The sequence below is a fragment of the Nomia melanderi genome, chromosome 12 (genome assembly GCF_051020985.1).
Source record: "Nomia melanderi isolate GNS246 chromosome 12, iyNomMela1, whole genome shotgun sequence".
In the NCBI taxonomy this organism is placed as follows: domain Eukaryota; kingdom Metazoa; phylum Arthropoda; class Insecta; order Hymenoptera; family Halictidae; genus Nomia; species Nomia melanderi.
This window is the reverse complement of record NC_135010.1, coordinates 3,881,680-3,901,688: the sequence shown is the minus strand read 5'-3', so window position 1 is coordinate 3,901,688 and position 20,009 is coordinate 3,881,680. Positions and strand designations below refer to the sequence as shown.

Here is a 20,009-nt window from a genome sequence, read left to right as displayed (position 1 = left end):
AAAACTTTTATGTTAATACTGTGACAATAAATTGATATTCTTACAGCTATATTTTGTTTTGCTGAAAATGCTAATGCTTTAATACACATTAATGTTAAAATGTATAATACAAATTTCAATTATTACGTTTAGATGTATTTTGCATTAATTTCATAAAGGTAAACTGTTATATTTGTACGAAAACTATTTGGATATAGAATTTAATTTGTTATCCAGTGAATTGATTTTGCTGCCATAAGCAAACATGTTTCCCTTAAAGGTGCAGGACACTTAGCACGTTACAATGTGCAAATACTTTTATATTATAATTTTTAAATATATGTACATTTTTAGAACACAAAAAAATGTATAATTGGCATGTCAGTTAAATCAATTAAATGAGAAAAATGTACTTAAAAAGTTTTTGTGCATGGCAAATGAAACAAGTGCCAAAAGTTCACATAGATAAATAAATTACAAGAAAAAACAAGAATTTCTTTTATAAACACTATTACAAGAGAAAGTATAATACTTTTCAAGTACATGATAACAATGCAGTTAAAAAAAAGATTCATATTGCAAGAACACAAATAAAGTAATATTGTCTACAAATATAATCTAATTATTTTTGAGAAAGACATAACATTGTCATTATTAACAATATATGATTAAACTATGCAGCATTAGCTTATAATTTCGTATGTATCACTGTTTAATGTACAATTATATTTAAATATGATTTATTATCAGCAGAATGTAAACCATTGAATACAAATGTATCGAATATGAAAATGATGTATAATGATACATAAATTTTTACTTTAGATGTTGGCTGTGAATATGTAACAAAACTACTTAAATGTTTAGTTTGCATACTAGAAGTGAATATTTAAAATACAGCATATTGAAACTATCCTTTACAATGTATGCGTGTTATTCTTTTTACAATTACATGTAGCTACTTAATACATTAATTTAATTGTACAAGGCAAATTATGTTGATGGATTTATGCAGTTGCATAATAAGCAGGATTTTAGCATATAATAACTGAAATGCTCTTTTCTATTTGTGAATTGAATATGTAATAATTACTATGTATACTATACATATAGGCTACAGATGTTGTGATACTATGTACTACACTTTACAGTGTTTAATAAAGTATTTGTAAAAATAAATTCATTAACTTATTCAACATTACAGAAGAAAACATCATCTACTGAAATCAAGTTTAGTATCTTTATAAGCGAACACAATAAACAACCTATTGTCTGTGGAATATTTTGTTTATTGAAAAAAAAAGTTTAACCATATTTTTAAAATACTTTCTGTAATTTAAATTAATACTGTAATAATATTAAATATTCTTTAAACGCACAAGTATTAATAATTACTATTACTAAAAATGAAAAAAATTGAAACAAAACATTTGACATAAAAAATAAAATTTTTCAATAGCTAGTTTCATTTAACATAATTTCATTGGTAATTATTAATTACTCAGTGTTTTGTAATAAAAAATTCAAAATTGTTAATAAATTCTATAAAACTTAATTTATAATTTAACTTTATTTTTACAAATATTATAAAATTAACACACTTCTTGATTCTTGATTATTTTTCTCATATCATTAGTAACACTAAACATAGGTCCATGTCCAGGTATTATAAAGTCTGCAAAATTAATTATATACGATCTCCAATGAGATTGATCTCGTTGTAATTCTACAGTTCCCAATTCTTTCCAGATTGAAGGAATTAAGATGTCTTCCTCTTTCTCAAACAAATCCCCTGCAAAATGTATTACAATATAATTAAATGTAACAAAGTGAATTATGATAAGATTTAAAGCATAAATAAATTGAAAAGAAACCTGTTATAGCAAACCATACAGATTTTCCAGATGTAGTACTTTGAACTAGCACTGTGACATCTTCAGCTGTATGTCCTGGAGTAGCTATGATTTTAACTCCTGGGCAAATTTCATATGCTTCTGTATTTAGAATAATAAGAATTTCTATATACTTATTGTATAATTATAATTAAATTATAATTATCAGTATACATAAAAGGCATTACCATCTTTTAAATTTTTTTCAAGAAAAATTTCACCTCGATGAATGCAAGTTCCGATTATATGTTCTGCATTTAAAAAAAGATTATTGTTGCCTATGTGATCTGCATGACTATGAGTACAAACAACATAATCAATTTTATCAGGGGTAATATTATGCTGTTTAAGAGCTGAAATGAAATTTTTGAATGAGCATCTCATGAATATATACAAAATGTAATTGAAATGATACCTTCTATTATTTTTTCTCTATCCCAAGCTGTCATAGTATCAACAATTATATTTTTTGAAGCTTTTATTAGTGTGCAAGAACAATTCGCTTTCATTGTTCCATTTTCAAGTCTTAAAGAATAACCATTGAACAATACTATAACTTCACACATTTTTAAACACACAAATAAATAGACAAAAGGGAAGGAAATTTTTCTTTTTGTAATCGTATATCATATGTATTTTATACTTTATATGAATAAATATTACAAATGTTTGATTTGACATAAAATAATTTGAAAGTCATAAAACTACACTCTTTTCTTGAGAGGTTATGTTTTCAATGTTTACATGTCCGATGAAAATACTTCTATCTTACAGATCGAATAAGTAAAGAATAAAAAGAAGAACGCAATTTTTAAAATGAAATTGGTAACTATTATTATTGTGATACTGAAGTGCTTAATTATAAATAATGTAATAAGATACTGAATACTTTTAATAATCCCAATCGTAACCTTAATATACATAAATTTTATCAATCATTAACTTTTATTATCATCATTGTTTATGATAATTGTATTGTATAAGAGTTTTTGTTTATAGTATTGTTTATCAAGTGAACCAACAAAGCCATGTTTGGTGTTAAGTTTCAAAGGCATTACATTAATGTTGGACTGCGGCTTAAATATGCAATCCGTATTACATTTTATGCCAATGCCTTTGGTTCCTAGTGCTAAATTCAATTCTTTACTATCATGGCTTCCTCGTGATAATCATCAAGATTGGCAGATAGAAGGGGTTTGAATATTTATATGTTTTAATCAATGTATAAAAAAGTTTCTCTTATGTGTAATAATCTATAAGTTTTAAACGTTTCATTTCTAGGAATTGAAAGAATGTTGTGGTAGAGTATTTGTAGATTCTACTCCTGAATTTTCTCCACCACTGGAGAAAATAATTGATTTTTCAGAAATCGATGCTATTTTGATATCAAATTATACCTGTATGTTGGCTCTACCATTTATAACTGAAGATACTGGTTTTAAAGGCATTGTGTATGCTACAGAACCGACGTTACAAATTGGACGATTTTTTATGGAAGAATTAGTAGAATTTATTGAACAAACACCTAGAGCAACATTGGCTAAACATTGGAAGGAGATGTTACATGTTTTACCTCCCCCTTTAGCTGATGCCCTTAAACCAAAGTCTTGGAAACATGTATATTCGATGTCAGCAGTTAATAATGCTTTGTCGTACATTCAAACTGTTGGATATGATCAAAAATTAGTAAGTAAACGTAAGACACTGTTAGTTCAGAATAAATATTTATTAATCCTTCATAGGATATATATGGTGCATTAACGGTAACCCCTATAAGCTCTGGATATTGTTTGGGTAGTAGTAATTGGTTGATATCATGCGATCATGAAAAAGTTGCATTTGTAAGTGGATCATCAACATTAACAACACATCCACGTCCTATGGAACAGGCAACATTAAAACATGCCAACTTATTAATATTGACAGGTTTAACTCAAACCCCTACTGCTAATCCTGATACAATGCTTGGAGAACTTTGCATGACTGTTGGTATGTAACGAGTGTTTATTGTTTGTTAGAAATTCAATACTTATATTGAAATATGATTTTAGCTATGACCCTCAGAGCTGGTGGATGTGTTTTAATACCTTGTTATCCATCTGGTGTTGTGTACGACTTATTCGAATGCCTTAGTACTCATTTGGACAAGTCAGGATTTACGCAAGTTCCCTTATTTTTTATATCACCAGTAGCTGAATCATCTTTAGCCTACTCAAATATATTAGCTGAATGGTACGTTTGAGAATATTGAATGTTATGAACATTTACATGATTTTTTCTGATTTCATTGTAGGTTATCAACAAATAAACAAAATAAAGTTTATCTTCCCGAAGAACCATTTCCTCATGCATTTCTTGTTAAAAATAATAGATTAAAACATTTTACATCAACATATGCAGAAGGTTTTAGTTCTGACTATAGACAACCCTGTGTTGTTTTCTGTGGTCACCCTAGTCTTAGATTTGGGGATGCAGTTCATTTTGTTCAGTTGTGGAGTAATAATCCACAACATACAATAATTTTTACAGGTACATTTTGTATAGTATGTATATTTTTGTGATACTCTGTATATTCTGTATTAATCAGTGATTATTTTAGAACCAGATTTTCCATATCTGGATGCTTTAGCACCATTCCAACCTTTAGCTATGAAAGCAGTACATTGTCCGATAGATACATCCCTTAATTTTACTCAAGCTAATAAGTTAATTAGGGATTTAAAACCAGAACATTTGGTGATACCTGAATGTTATACACAACCACCAATAACAGCACCACATAGGACAGATCTTGTAATAGAACCAGTTGGAGTAAGTCTTTGTTTCTTAGTACTTAAATGCTGTTACTTACGTATGGATTATTTTGAATATTGACACTTGATCCGTATGTGCGTTTAAGGAAAAACCTTTAATTACTTTTAAACGAGGCGAAGTAATTAAATTACCTCTGAAAAGGAAGAAAGGACGAGTATTTATTGAACCTGAATTGGCTGGAAATATAGTTCCAAGTGAAGTTCGACCTGGATTGAGTCTTGCTTCTATTACTGGCGAATTAGAAGTTAAAGATAATGTGTATACAATAAAGGTATGCATTATTACCACTAAACGTACCGCGACCAGTCAAATGACCAGTTTTATTGAAAATTCTGTATTTTCTTCTGTCTATTTAACTTTATATCAATTCTTATATTGTCTGATTAACTAGTTTTTCAATTTTCGTCTTTCCTTTTGTTTCTTTTTTCATTAAGAAAAATTTATCATTTAATTTGTTTACCTTTATTTTATAACCAGTTATTTGATTGGTTATGGTAGGAATAGTTAATGTATAATGTATGAAGTGCTAGTACGTTTAGTATTAAAACATAAATTAACATAGAATTAATTGAAAATTATATTTATAGAGCATTGAAGATAGACCAAGTGGAAAGCGTAAAGCCTCTTCTGGCTCGCCTGCACCTATCAAAGAAGAAGTTCTAAAGGAAAGAAAACATGAGTATGGCAATGTGGATCCGCAAGAATTGCTTCAAAAGCTTAATCAAGAAGGCATCTTGGGGGCCAAATTACAACACAGTCCAACTGCTACCAGTATTCACTTAGTAAGGAACGTTTATATTAACATAAAAGAAATTTAGTTTACCCGTATTCATTAATCATTTGTATTTGCAGCAGGATGAAGATACTTTAATTCAAATAGGAGATAATTCAACACACATTTTCTGTAATGGTGATCAAAAGATTAGAAGGCGACTAAGAATTATTATAATGCAGTGCTTAAAAAGATTTTAACAGAACAATGATATCAAAATAATGACCATTTTATATAGTGACAACTTTTTATAATTTATTTTTCTACTCATTGAAATTTTTGTTCATTTAGTATCCATTAAAATATTTACTTTAAATACCTTGTTTGAAAGTAAGCAATATTTACTTTTCGGATTATTTATAATTATATCCCGTGCACATACAGACATTATACATAGTATCTACAAATCCACATATAACTAATGTGGCAGTATTACACAGTTTATTTTATTTATTACAATATTTGATGCTATTGTACATGGAAAACTTTAATGAAATTTTTTATTGACTGGATAATACTGTTTTCAAAGAATGTGTCTCATCTAGAAACATATAACTTAAGTATACGCTCTGAGAAACTGAAAACTCATTATTAATGAAAAAAACAACTTTTTTTTATAGTATCACCTTCTGACGACACCTTTTTTGTTGTTTAATGTATATATATATTTTATATCATTAATATAAAATTGTCTGAAACATATCGCTTATCTAGTAAACTAAATAATAAAAAGTTTTTTTGTAATTCAATACTTTTTACAAATAGGTTAAATATGAAAAGATAGTACAAATATCGCTTGTGTCTTCTTTTCAAGTAACTACCATAAGCATAACGCAATAAATATGATTAAAAATTATTGCATTGTTATATTGCTGCATTCTGAATAGGTATAATCGTCGTAATCATCTGTGAGAAGTTTTATGTTATTTGTATTTTCATGCATCAATGAACGTCTATTCGAATCAAAATTCATTTAATATAAATTTATGAATTATAAAAACTTCATTTGGAATTTAAGATGCATGAATACTTTGATTATTCATTTTTTTAAATTTCTTTTTTATCAATTTTTATATTGAAATTGACAAAAGAAAATTTGTGTTAACATACGAAAAACAGTTATCACAAATTGAGCCATAAAAGAAATACATTGTAATTATTGTTTTTTTAATGCTCTGCAGAGAGTATTACATCATTTGTATTTCATCGATTCTTATCATTATCATAAGTTAACTGTTCACTATATTATCGAGTGTTAGAACATGAAAGTTGTTTCATTATAAGTACATCACTTTCTTACTTGCATTCAGAGTGCAGCGTTATGAAACTTAATTACCGGTAGCCATGCCAAGTGCTAAACCGGTTACAAAGGATGTGATGAAAAAATGAAATTCTTTAGGTTTGAAAGAAGTGTCACCGGTAACAGAATGGTACCAACGTCGTGTACGAGATTCTCCATTTTTCAACAATTGTTCAGCTTTATCTAATTTTTTATCAACATATCGCTCGACCTGAAACAATAAATTCTTTTACTAAAATAGATTAATTATATTTATCATTTAAAGGTTAACATACAAACATTTTTTTAGTACAACATACAAATTTACAAAGGTTCATCAAATAAAATTCGTAAAGATAAAAACAGAAAGTAAGAACAAATTTTACTTATTCTGTTTATTGGAAGATATAATTTAAATCTTCTTACAATACTTAAATTTTTCTTAGATCTTTTTAAGCGAGTCAATGCATGAATTTGTATATATGCATGTGTGTATGATTAATAACTAAATGGTATTAATATAAAGTACGTGAAACTTTTTAATTTTAAAATGCAAATGTGTAACTTTTTAGAAGCATTAGACTTTAATCGCATATACATGAAACATAATGCAACAATTATTTATATCACATATAAATTTATATATTAAAAAACTGAAACATTATTAGTTTTTTAGGGTTTAAACAGTCTTACTAATATGATTGATAAATAATATGCCTTTCCTTTTTGGGCAAAAGCAAAAATTACAGCTAATATACAAGGCCGATATAAAAGACTAATAAATACACACTGTTTACTTGTATTTTAATAAAAAAGTTAAGCATAATTTCATTCAAGATGCTAAACCAATAATGAAACCACCAATGAAACTGGTTGCCACAAATGAATTGTTTCTACACCATCTTCCTACCTGTGAATAATATAAATATTAAATTAGAAAATATTAGTGCTAGTTAAAAAAAAATATACAAAGAATAATAATTATATATGTACCTTATCCATCAATCTCGGCCCCTCACCAGTAACTTTTTCTTCTACTTTATCTGTAATTTTCTCAGCCTTTTTCTGTATTTTGTCCCAATCAATTTTTATGTATCCTTGATGGGCTGCTATTTGTAACATTATAATACCACCGCCAAATGCAAGAGCAGCCATTTTTCCAACTTTCATGGTCATAAAGCCAGTTACCCTATATAAAATATTTATGTGAAGCTGAATAAATTTTATTAAATATACATATTAATATTATATTGAAATAAAAGATTGAGATTTTTTAGTTTAATTAACATATGAAATCTTTGACTTATTTCAATTCATATATATTAAATTCCTACCATCCTGATGTTGTACCAATAATAATTTGTTTGGTAGCAGATTTCTTGCTAACATCACCCAAAATCTTATCGATCATACTCTTTGCTTCCTTTGAAATGTTTATGCTACATTCTTCTTTATTTGCATCGTCCTTGCTTTTCTTAGATACAGGAAGACTCATTTTAACACTGAAAATAAAATACTATTTCTAATTTTTTGTAGGAAATCAGAAATTTTGAATTAAATATAGAATTATTACTAATTTGGTATTCCATGAATTTTTTGCATTTATAAAACTAATATTATTATTCATTATCCTTTTTGTCACGAGTTGTTGTAGAAAAGGCAAAGTATTAATGCTAGTTTCACGTCTTTAAATAACAAAGTGTTAGGAACTCATACTTCGACTATTCGTCAGAACGAAAATATATCGATGATTACAGTGCCAAGAATTTATAATAGTTCGGTGTCCTATCGTATAAAACTGATATTTTCGGATTGATTGTTTACGACTGATGAAATGCGTGTAGTTTCTCAGATAAGAATAATCATTCTTCAGAAATATGTGGAAAAAGAAAATTCGTCTACCGTTTAAACAATTTTGTTGTTCCTGACTTGAAGGTACTCTTCTTGTCTAATTTAGGCATATTAAAGTTTAGGCGTGTCCATAAATTATGTAATATTTCATATTAGTTAGTATTTACACGTGCAAAGCTCACCTAATCCTCAAATCACCAAAGTGTTTAATAAAACTAACGACTTTGTGCTCTCTCTCAAACCGATCTGACAGTTCGAAGTCTTTAGTATCTCTGAACAAACGTTTTCGGTTTAAAGAACGTGCAGACGGTATATGAACAAAATCACTATTAAGACGTCAACAACGAATATCTATAATTACTATTTTAAAAGAACAGAAATTAAAAAATTTGTAATTGTTATATAAGATTATAAATATTGATTTTATCAATTCAGATAGAATAATTGGACAAATTTTTTACAATTTGAATTGATTCAATTGTTCTTGGCAATAATTTCATTATGAAGAATATTTATATTACTTCCAATTAGTTTTCCTTATGAAGGAAGAATAGAGGAGGAAAATGGAATAGACTTTTTTAGAAATAACATTTCTTGCAAGTATTGAATAATAATTAATGGTTATACATATTTTATATGAAAATCCATATTCATATATATGAATATACATATATAACATATAAAATCAGATAAATTAAATAGTATAGAGTGAAAGAAAAGATACGAAATATAATGGGACGCGTTATTAAATACTTTTAATTAGGTTTAAACGTTTCAATATAGTAATGCATTTAAATTTTCGCGCCGATTTGGGACGTGGAAGGAAATCTTTTCCTATATTGCCGGAATTACAAGTCGATGTAAGCGGTGGTAATGGTCTTCCGTCGCGTGATTCGCCATCCTGATTTAACCTGATCGCCGCTTTTAAAAACTTACCGTCCCAATGAGGTGACGAGGTGTTGAGGGCGCGGATTAAAAAAATCACTCGGATTTTTGTGTAAAGCGGCCTGTTCTGTGTGCAAACATGTGTCCCTCTTGTTTCTAATGAATCTGTTTACCGTGTGCGAAAATGGCCCAGGAGACTGACGATATCAACTTGACTCCTCAAGAATTACAGATACTATCCGAGTTAGACAGGTGATCTTGAAGTAAACAAACCTCGTAATAGCAATATACGCGCAGGTTTTATCAATTTTCGTCCGTCCATTGCGTTTATTTTATGTACTTCATAAATTATAACCTAAAAAGTTATTTGACAGAATAGGCGCGCAATTCGATCGGTTTATTTAGACGTGCCTGCAACCTACTGACATCCTTTCCACGCGTCTGATCATACTACATTCAGTTGTTATAGAGTTGTGTTTTCACAATTTTAATAATTAAAAAGTCGTTTTTCTGTTCGGTAGCGTAAGCAGTTTCATGAAAATGTATTTAACATATATGAAAATAGAATTATTCGAGAGTGTCAAATGAAAAATGCAATTCGTTGTTAGTCAGTGTACAGAGACATGTAATGAAAAATGTGTCACTTAAAGTGTGTTACAATTTTTACAATGTTAAAACAAATAATATCTTTTGTTTACAAGTGATATCGGTCTTTAATTGAAAAGATTGACTAATGTGTTTTTCTTTTTTCAATGGGAGCACAGCCGGCAGTTTGGATTCTTGAAACTGAATTCAACGGAGCAAACAAAAAAAAAGGCTTTAGTTGTTCGTGCAATCAAATATTTAGAAAGGATGTTGGTTCAAGCGCAAGCTGAAAAACAACGTAGAAAAGCAGATAGTACGAAAATGAATCCTGATGAATTAAAAGAGGATGAAGAAGATAAAGGGATCAGTATAGATCCTAAAACATATTGTAAATTAGGACATTTTCATTTACTTTTAGAAGATTATAGCAAAGGTAATTAAAAATTTTCATTAAACTTTTAAGTTTTCGTGGTATAATATTAATTTTAATAATCTCTTTTTATTTGATTAGCTATGTCAGCATATCAAAAATTTTATTCTCTCAAAGGGGATTATTGGAAAGATGCCTCATTTTTATATGGACAAGGACTTGTCTATTATCATTTCAACGCTTTTCAATGGTAAGTGATTGTGACAGTTTATTTTATACTATACTGTATGTTTTTCTTATTATTATATATTATGAGGATGCTATACAATAGCGCATAGTCATATCATATTTCAAACTAACAATCGTGTCGGTAACATACAAAAATAATTATAACATTGCTTTTTTCACTAATTAAAAGAAAATGTCAATTGAATGTCAATTGAATACTCTGATGCTATTTCTACTTTATAAAAATAAAACTAAAGTAAGTAGGGTAAAAATGCTGTAATCTCTCACAAGAGTTGTTTGCCTTGAAAAGGGGGCGTCGGCTCTTTGGACGATATACACATAGGGTTCATCGTTCTTATCCTGTATTCTCTATTTTTTTAATTTCGTGCAAAATTCTGTAGGTAATTTTACCATTTGCTATCGGTAAAGTAGGATATTGAATCGCGGCAATGTAGCAAACCAAGTAGGGTGTTTACCGACCGAGTTAACTGTTAGTACACGAACTCGGTCCTAGATGACTTTGATTCCCACATTGAACACGAAAAGTGCCTACGTGCCGAACTGTCGTGGAGATATGGCGACTAGGAAAGTTGGGAAGGGAGAGGGGATAATAGGCCAAATACGCATCTGTTTCAACGACCGAAACGGTAATTTAGATTTCCCACAAAAACGTTACAATTATTGGAATTGAATATATTGTACCTGCTTTGAAAACTAGAATTACTCACGTTTCAGTACATTTCTTCTTTCTTACATAAAACAATGTCATTTGTATATCCGTGTGCAATGTTCCGGTTGAAAAGTATAAATAGAAATCCACGTAATTGTAAAATTGACGTTGCGATGCACGTAAAGTTATTTTGAGGATAACATTTATATTTCTCGTCATTGAAGTTATCTTCTGTGACAAATGTCGATCATAACGCGTCTCGACCGCCTTAATAAAGCTGTTCAGGAAATCTAATTTAACCTTAATCGACGTCAGTGATGTATAGATGTGCTTGAATTCCGTTCCGCACGATCGTATGCAAATAATATGACATTCGGCGATGGCGAAATTCGAAAATGAGACCGTTTTCATTAATTTTTCATTAGCCGCTTGGAAATAACCGAGAATATCGCTGCTCCGTCGAATATCACTTAATGTGGTTACGTTCGTCATTCTGGATTAATGTCATGTCAGTGACCAGGTCAAATGTTCGGTATTCACGTTCTAACAATATCCTCGAGTCATGGAAACGTGCCTCGTAAAGTAATAGTATTAATTAAGTCCTACATTTCTCCATTTCATTTCGTTTCTACTGTAACTTTGAAAATTGACATTTCCCTTGATACATATTACTTGTAAAGGTTTCCATTTTTGCAATGTGTACTTCGTTTTACCGGGAAATCGTTGCTTCTAATTTGTAATATTGCAGTAATTCGGTAATGCCGAGTTTCATTGAGCTTCATTTAGAAAATATGATAGTTTATTTAATGCATTAACCGTTACATCTATTCTACTACATAATTCGGTGCAAGTAACATGACAGATATTGTCGTTGTTGACTTGACTTCCTGTCAGGCAATCGGCATTGTAGACGGTCAGGAGTGGGAATATCGATTTCCTGTTCAACCCTCCTTAACTTGGATGGGGCAAGATTCCCATGGAACGAATCTCGCAGGAAACACTCCCTTTTGGTCTTTCGGCATTCCACTCGACCACGATACCGGATAAACGTTATCAATTTCTTTGATTGATATCTTTTCACGACACTCTTTCGAAATGAAAATTCCTCAAAGTATATAGCTTCTCTCATTGCATAGTAACTTACATAGTGGTATGTATATACCCCTAAAAAATTGTAATTCGTGTTTAAATGTTCAGAAAAGTGACTAGAAGCTCAGCAAAATAATTTGACGAGTATGACTACCAATCAAAGAATTAACGTATTTACCAACATGTCCGTATTATATAGGGTATCCCGTTTTAATCTATAAGTGCAATCATCTTCACAACTATTTACAGATTAAAATGAGGCACCATGTACAACTTATATATTACAGTAAAACTTCAGTTATCCAAACCTCGTTTATTCAAACCGTCAAGTGCCGAACCTCTAATGTATGAATTCCCAATCGAATCTCTATTATTCTCACTATTGTCGAGCTCATTCTAAATAATAAATCTATTGAGAATTTATTATTTTCCTTTAATTCAAAAACGGACGAAATTTTCCGGTAGACGTAATATTTTCCGTATGCAGTACAATAGTTTTGTCATGTAAAAGTAAGCGACAATTATATACGGTGGTCGCGTGTTAGGGTCGAACGTCTTTCACCTTTATCTTGGCCGATAAACCGCAGACTTATTGAGCGGATGAAATTGAATGGAAGATCCTCTCGTTGCGGATGCGAGAGGCGGTTTCCTTGGATATATTAGGTTTCAAAGCGTCCGTTCAGGTGTGCTTACTAGGAAGTACGTAACAGCAATTATTCGATACGGGCCACTTGAGTGAAAAGACAGGATTACATACGCGCTCGCGCTCGCGATCGAGGTACCTACCTTCTCCTTGACCAATCCCGGCTGGGTTCGTGCTCGTGAAAATAAAGAAGCTTTTGTAGGGTAGGTTTACACAACCGTTCCCTTTCATTCTCATTCTGGACTATTATATCGAATATTACAACGGGACGTCGTGTTTTCGTGACGATGCTGTAATTACATCAGACAAGAAGAAGGGATGAAAAATTTGAGTATGGTTTCTTGAAACTCGTTTACAACGCTTCGACTGCTTAGTTCGTAGCAAAATGTTGGCTAGGCTCTTGGTGGAGGCTTCTAGATCGATTTAATTCCTTGATGTATGATTTCTCTTCCATGATTGAGCTAGATGCTATCATTTTGTTTATTAATAGTTAATAGCGTACTGAAAAAAGAGAAGAATTCTTTGTTTCTTTTATGTTTGCATTTGTGCAAGCACTAAGAATTACGGGCGAAGATTTTTGGTTTAATTCAATAGAGATTAAATGTTATTCATTGCACATAAATCAGAGTTGAAGGTTATTTTGCTATCATCAATGTTTTGGCTTCAAAGTAAATGTGCAATTATAATGAACAGAAAGTTTTATTATGCTCTCGCAAATTATTAACGCTAAGATCAATACTAGTTAAATACTGCATTAATACGAGTAGGGAAACTTTTATTAAAGTAAACTGTAATTTAATGGAAACACTTTTATGACGTTTCTAAGTGATAGACGTTTAATAAATTCAGAGTCAATTTTTATATTTTTTTAATAAATCGCAACGACCATCTAGCATATGTAGAAGAGTCGTTTTGTATATTTTATAGTGGTCATTTTAGTTTAGAGTTGAGAGTGACTAAAAGATTCTCTATTTTTGAGGCTCCGTAATCAGCAATCCGATTAAAATTGAGCATATTAATTGCACTGGCGTGATAGGTTATATCATTGCAGCGCGCAGCGTTGCTTCGCGGACGTGATAATTATAGGAATGGAGCTATGGTTCGCTGATAACATTAACTTGAAAGAGAAAATGGTTTAGCGCGTGTCACACTCCAACGTATCCACAGTCAAATGAATATTACCATTTTCACGTGAAATTATCCCTTTTTTCGTCGAGTAACAGTGCGGGGATTAAAGATTCGTCGAGTAGCTAAATTTGACGGATTGTAAAATTTAGGGAATTGTAGAACATTATCGCTAGATTTACTAAACGATTCAATTTGAGTCATATTGAATTTTATAAACATTAGTTGGTAAATGTTTGAGTCGATTTTGATTGATGAAGGTATGTAAATGTGTGTCCTAATTGTCTACTGCTAAATCTCTAATTTCTGAAATCTAAAATGAACGAATATCAATGTTTCTAAGAGCGATAGAACAAACTGTACAATAAATGTCCATATAAATTACATATAAATGTAAGTCTACGGTTAAAACTGTGTTTAACTTTATACGACTGTCGTTTGATTCATTTTACTATTGCATTAATAATTTGCGGAAACACGAAGAAATTTTTTGTTCATTGTAACTGTACGTTTATTTTGTACTTTTAAAGGAAAAACAATCTTTTATTAGACTCATACATAATAAATAATACTGATTGTTATTAAATTGTTATTAAATCGTTGTTATATGACAAAGGATTCAAGATAAACGTAACAGTCTAAATACAACAAACAAATGAAACCACATACAATATGAAAAAGTTGCGAAAAATGGCAAAGATGAATTTTCTGTTATTCCATTGTTTAGCATGTCTATTCCATCTGCTTTTTTCTATTTTTTTTCATTGGCAAGGATAAAGTAATATTCAATTGAAATTCTTCATTTAGAAAATATAGTGAATATACACAATTCTAAGATTTTTTACCAATTGGCTATTAATGGTCATCCAGGACCATTGTTCCAAGTGACATTGATGCTGGCTAAGGTTACCAAATTTTTTAATACGTCATTGACGAAGGACGTGAGTCAACGTTTTTTATTTTTTAAGCCTTGACGACGGGGAACGTGAATCAACGCCTTTTGCTTTTTAAGCGTTGTCGATGGGAAACGTGTCTTTCACGATGCGCGCGTTTCTTAGCGTGTCATTATACATTTATTAATATACTAAATATTTATAACAATAATATTATTATAATAATATATATACATAATAAGAAACAAAATATTACTAGCATTATTTTCAAATATATTCACAAATTTTTTGACATTAGACTAACGAAACTCGTTAATCAATGTATTAACACTAGAACTACCAAGCATTTATAGGGGTTGATATCTAATCCTTATAAAGCTTGCAACGATATATTTTTTCCGATTTCTTCAGATATTTGTTATAATATTCCAATGAAACCATTTATTCTCAAAATCATTTCGGATTTTCAATACTTTAGTATTCTTTTGAAACCGTTTTGAATATCAATAATAGCAAAACAAATGAGTTTTTTCAGCGATAAATTTTATAGTTTTTCAGATAAACGTGTAATTCTTCTTCGCTGTGCTTCAGTTTTTCGTTAGAATATATTGTACATGGTTTTTCTGTGTGTCCTACGAGTATACACTTTATTATTTAATTTTATTGCGCGCACAATGAGAGATTTTTCAAACTAAATTCAACACAGTCAACTGGTTAATACTAAACGCATCGACACTTTGCATATACTCATCCCTATCTTAACCAGTCAAACAACTGGTTACAAAATAAAAGTAAGTAAATTGGAAGATAAATTTTCTTTAGCGGAACTAGAAACAAAGGGAAACATAAAAATTGAAGATCTGATTAAATTGGACAATATAGAAATTGATATAAAGTTAAATGAACGATAGAAAACGCAGATTTCCCAATCAAATTAAAAAACCGGCCGTTTGACCCGTCGGGGTGCGTTTAGTATTAAAAGACTAAATAACATTATACCGAACGCTCAAAATTCCCGTGACGGTCAACACGTTAAGTTCCAATTCGTGAAACCGTCAACGTGAAAATGAGTTTCGTGAAGCTGTTACCAGAGGAAGGATTGATATTGTTTTTAGAGTCCCCTGTCCGGTGCGGCCCTCCAACGCGAAGGGAAGGGAGCCTGGCAAAATCAACCCCTTCCTCCGGTCAGTGAACCTTCTTTCTTTTTTTTTTGCCAACTTTTCACCCCCCCCCCCCCTGGCCGCCTATTCTAACCGCCCACGGTTGGTCCCGTTCAATGGAGACGAAATCTCCCCAAGGGTGATTCACGTGACGCGCGTGACTCGTCAGTTTGTAATCTCCTCGAACGCGCACCGCGGCCCGCGCGGTCGGTTATATTGTCTATTGTATCGGTGCCTGCAATATTTATAGCGCCCGCGGTATTATGCAGCCGAGCGGGTACGGCGCGAGCCGCCGTTTTGTGATATCGATCCTCTTATTTCGATATGTACATAAGCTACCTAAGCAACCGTGCGCTAATATACTTACCTTTTTCTTTCGTCTGGCTTGTACAGCCAGTTCTCGTCTGCGCGTAGATAGGTTCTCGTGAGCAATTCGCTACCCATGTTTCGTTAAACTAGAATTGAAGTAAGTGACAATAACGCAAATTGTATAGTGAAAAGATAAATACACTTCAGATCGTTTGAACAGTACATTTGAAGCGATACCTGATTTTTAATTGATTTTTGTTGATTTACGTAATTTTAAATGACGGCTTGTATTTCAAAATACTGAACTTCTGTGATAAATATTAGAAATTATATAATTGCAGAAACTAACTATAATACTGAGTTCACGAATAAGTTTGTATGTGTATTACGCAAAAATTGATAAACCAGATGAAATATATATGCTCGACTTTGTAAAACACAGTAGCACGTATTTTTACTTTACTGTCACCACAAGAAATTTCGCAATTAGTATACAAAATTTTTCTCTCACTTTAATTTCAAACAAATAAATATCCACATAAAATGAAAATGCAAATTTTATGACTGAATATGTAAATACGTATACGTAACCATAAAGAAATAACTAATTATTCAGGGGTAATAAAAAAGTTTACATAGCGGTTCCGTAATACATCTGCATAACTGCATACATACTTTGATCAACCGAAAAAAATTGCTCTGCTAAAAAACTGTTGCTTGATATATCAAATCACAGTTAAGCGTTCAGGGTAATCAATAAATAACGTCGAAGAGTTTTTCTCAGATTCAACATTTTTTCATCTCCATCGCTGGCGTGTATTTATAGAAAGCGGACGACGTTGCAGCTTCGCGTTTTCAGTTACACAGAAGCTCGCGAGTGATTTATCATTGATGAATATTAACGTGATCGTTTGAATGTACAATTTCTATTTCCCACGTGGACACGGAACGAAAGAAACGGTAATACTTCGCCGGATTTTTATGTGACGCGTCTACGAGGGTAGAATTGTTACGATTCCCGCTTTGATGCGTGACTATACGTGGCTGAACACGTGCGTAGAACGAGAAGCAGTAAAATCGATCGTCTGCAACGCATAGAGATGCGTTGCACGTGACTCAACGGCACTCTTCCATGGCGGACGAATGTCCCGGCTGCTGTTCCGCCGAGTGCCCGCGTGGCGCGCTGTGACGTCCCGCTCGCCTAAACGCCGCGTGCTTAGGAACCGTTCTTTTCTCCTGTTCGCTCGGAACGCATTATAGTTTTCTATTAACCCTTTGCCCTCAAAGGTTCTTTTACTAGAAATATTCAATATTTTCCGATGCGACATGGACATTCTTTGAAAATAATGAGGGGACGTACATAAATTAAGGGACAAAGTTTTTATATTTCAATGATTTACATATTGGTTGTACGAAGCTTAACACGTTGACTGCCATAGTAGTCACCGATGACTAGAGCTTCCAAGTTACAAGAGTGTAATTGTTATTTATGAGGTAACTGATGTTGAATGAATTTATTGAATAACTAGATAATAGTGTAACGTAAGAATTGCGATAATAGTTAATTAATAATTCTTCTTTCTTATCTTTGCTAGGAAAAGAATAAGTGACGCTGTAGAACTCTGTTTTTCGATTAATTAATTTTTGAATTTTCATTTGTCTTTTCCTTTCCCTTTTTACTGAGAAAAATATATTGTCTGGCTTGTTTACCTTCCTTTTATAATTTGACTGGTTGTAGTAATAATAGATGCACATAAAGTGCCAGTACTTTTAGTGTTAACACTAAGATTATCAAACAGGTCAAATCGACCCATTTCAGAATTTTTATTTTGCAAGTATCTAAATTATGAAGAACGATAAATTTTTGTATTTGAATAGATACAAGAATAAATTTCGAGACATGTATTGTTCTAATTTAAAAAAAAAAAGTTAGAAATAAGGTAGTACCCAATGTTAATACTAGGACAACTAAGCGTTTGACACGATTAATATGTAAGCCTTATAAAAATTGTAACAATAGATTTATATTTCTGGCTTCTTTATATATTGATCATAGTATCAAAGTGAAACTATTTATTTTTTAAATCATTTCGGATACTGAATAGTTTTAAAATATTAATAATTGCAAAATACCATTGACTGTATAAAACTGTATAAAATTATATAAAATTATATAAAATTATATAGTATAGTGCCATGTCATTTTTAATTCTTTATCTGACTAGCGCAAACGGAGTCCCACGTTATTTTGAACTTTTTTTTCAAGAATACCAATAACACGGTTCTACATAATTCTTAATTTTTTTCTTAAAAGTGCCGATAACGTAGTTTAATGTTATTTGACATTTTTTTAAAGAATGTCGACCATTTAATCCACTTAAGAATGCTTTCAACACGTTTAGTGCCATGTGTACTACGTATAGTACACGCCAGTTTTTGTAAGTAAATATTTTTCAGAGACACATGGTCACGGATAGCGACACATTACAAAGCAGCGAAAACGTAAAGAAAACGATATGAAAATATATAAAAATTACCAAAAGTTTAAATACAACTTAATATTTTATTTAAAAGATAATACAGTTCACAAGCAAAATATGACCGAAATTTCCGGTGGCACAGAACGTGTTAAGATATCAATAATTGTAAAATAAGAAAATTAAAACTCATCATTTCTACGGACATGGCAGTTCTAGTGCTAACAAAGCTGATTATACTATTCCAATTTTCCCAGAAATGTACAAGCTGTGCATTACCACCCGCGTAACAACATTCGCGAACGGCGGCACACGCGATGCAACAACGTGGCCGATTCTCGCGACGCACGTGCATATCCCGAACTCGTAAAACTGTCGTTCCGGCTCGTAATTTAAGATCGCCAAATTGGCCTGGCCAGCTCGCGTTACCGTCGCGTCGGCTCCCTCTTCAACGTCTCGGACATACGAATGAAATTGTCTGTTCCACCTAATCTCTTCTACGGAAACTTCTCTAATGCATAGGAATAGAGTCTCCATGTTTCCAAAATATTGGGATAATTATTATTCCAAGTTAATTATACATACACCAAGTTAACACTTTTTCTACTGCAAGCCTATTAATTGGTTTTTAGATTCTAAATACTTAACATTAACTGTACTGGCACTTCGTGTACATATATTCCTACCGTAACTAATCATTAACTGGCTACAAAATAAAGATAAACAAACAAAGGGAAACATAAAAATTGAAGAATTGAGTAATCGAATAATATACGAATGAATATTTCGTTAAGAACGAAAGAAAATGCAGAATTTTAAAACAAGACGCAAATTATACTAATTTTACTGGTTTAATACAAATACCAAAATTAAATATATGAATGTTCCGAATCGATAAAATTAGATCAATTTGCGTCGTGTTACAATTATGAAAGTAAAATGAAAATTACTGGAAATGAAATTGTCCTTACTGCATGTTTACTTTTCT

The 20,009-nt window shown here is 31.2% G+C and overlaps 4 protein-coding genes across 10 annotated transcripts in view; 2 read left to right on the top strand and 2 right to left on the bottom strand.

Annotated features, from left to right (window-relative positions):
• Positions 1–1,454: 1,454 nt before the first annotated feature.
• LOC116426349 (metallo-beta-lactamase domain-containing protein 1) lies at positions 1,455–2,437 on the bottom strand. The gene is made up of 4 exons (XM_031975169.2): positions 2,287–2,437; positions 2,060–2,224; positions 1,854–1,973; positions 1,455–1,771 (listed from the first exon to the last, which is right to left on the bottom strand). Exons 1-4 carry the CDS (start codon positions 2,435–2,437, stop codon positions 1,572–1,574), a joined length of 636 nt encoding a protein of 211 aa, XP_031831029.1. The 3' UTR covers positions 1,455–1,571.
• A 111-nt stretch (positions 2,438–2,548) lies between these two features.
• Positions 2,549–6,310, top strand: IntS9 (integrator complex subunit 9). The gene is made up of 10 exons (XM_031975168.2): positions 2,549–2,696; positions 2,871–3,065; positions 3,153–3,557; positions 3,614–3,860; positions 3,923–4,103; positions 4,165–4,400; positions 4,471–4,682; positions 4,771–4,956; positions 5,273–5,467; positions 5,538–6,310. Exons 1-10 carry the CDS (start codon positions 2,688–2,690, stop codon positions 5,655–5,657), a joined length of 1,986 nt encoding a protein of 661 aa, XP_031831028.1. The 5' UTR covers positions 2,549–2,687; the 3' UTR covers positions 5,658–6,310.
• Positions 6,311–6,603: 293 nt separating this feature from the next.
• Positions 6,604–8,933, bottom strand: LOC116426350 (FUN14 domain-containing protein 1). Of its 7 annotated transcripts, XM_031975174.2 has the most exons (5): positions 8,770–8,904; positions 8,639–8,684; positions 8,071–8,238; positions 7,730–7,925; positions 6,604–6,968 (listed from the first exon to the last, which is right to left on the bottom strand). In XM_031975174.2, exons 3-5 carry the CDS (start codon positions 8,229–8,231, stop codon positions 6,786–6,788), a joined length of 540 nt encoding a protein of 179 aa, XP_031831034.1. In that variant the 5' UTR covers positions 8,232–8,238; positions 8,639–8,684; positions 8,770–8,904; the 3' UTR covers positions 6,604–6,785. The 7 variants fall into 7 exon arrangements, with proteins under 7 accessions (XP_031831034.1, XP_031831033.1, XP_076228767.1 ...); XM_031975173.2 differs by lacking the exon at positions 8,639–8,684 and having other exon boundaries at positions 8,770–8,933; XM_076372652.1 differs by lacking the exon at positions 8,639–8,684 and having other exon boundaries at positions 8,071–8,252; positions 8,770–8,920.
• A 644-nt stretch (positions 8,934–9,577) lies between these two features.
• The window catches only part of Utx (Utx histone demethylase), a 210,833-nt gene continuing 200,401 nt past the window's right edge, over positions 9,578–20,009 (top strand). The window contains exons 1-3 of the mRNA XM_031975167.2: positions 9,578–9,724; positions 10,237–10,490; positions 10,569–10,677. Of these exons, the coding sequence (XP_031831027.1) occupies positions 9,657–9,724; positions 10,237–10,490; positions 10,569–10,677 (431 nt within the window). The 5' untranslated portion in view covers positions 9,578–9,656. The remainder of the gene's footprint in view (positions 9,725–10,236; positions 10,491–10,568; positions 10,678–20,009) is intronic.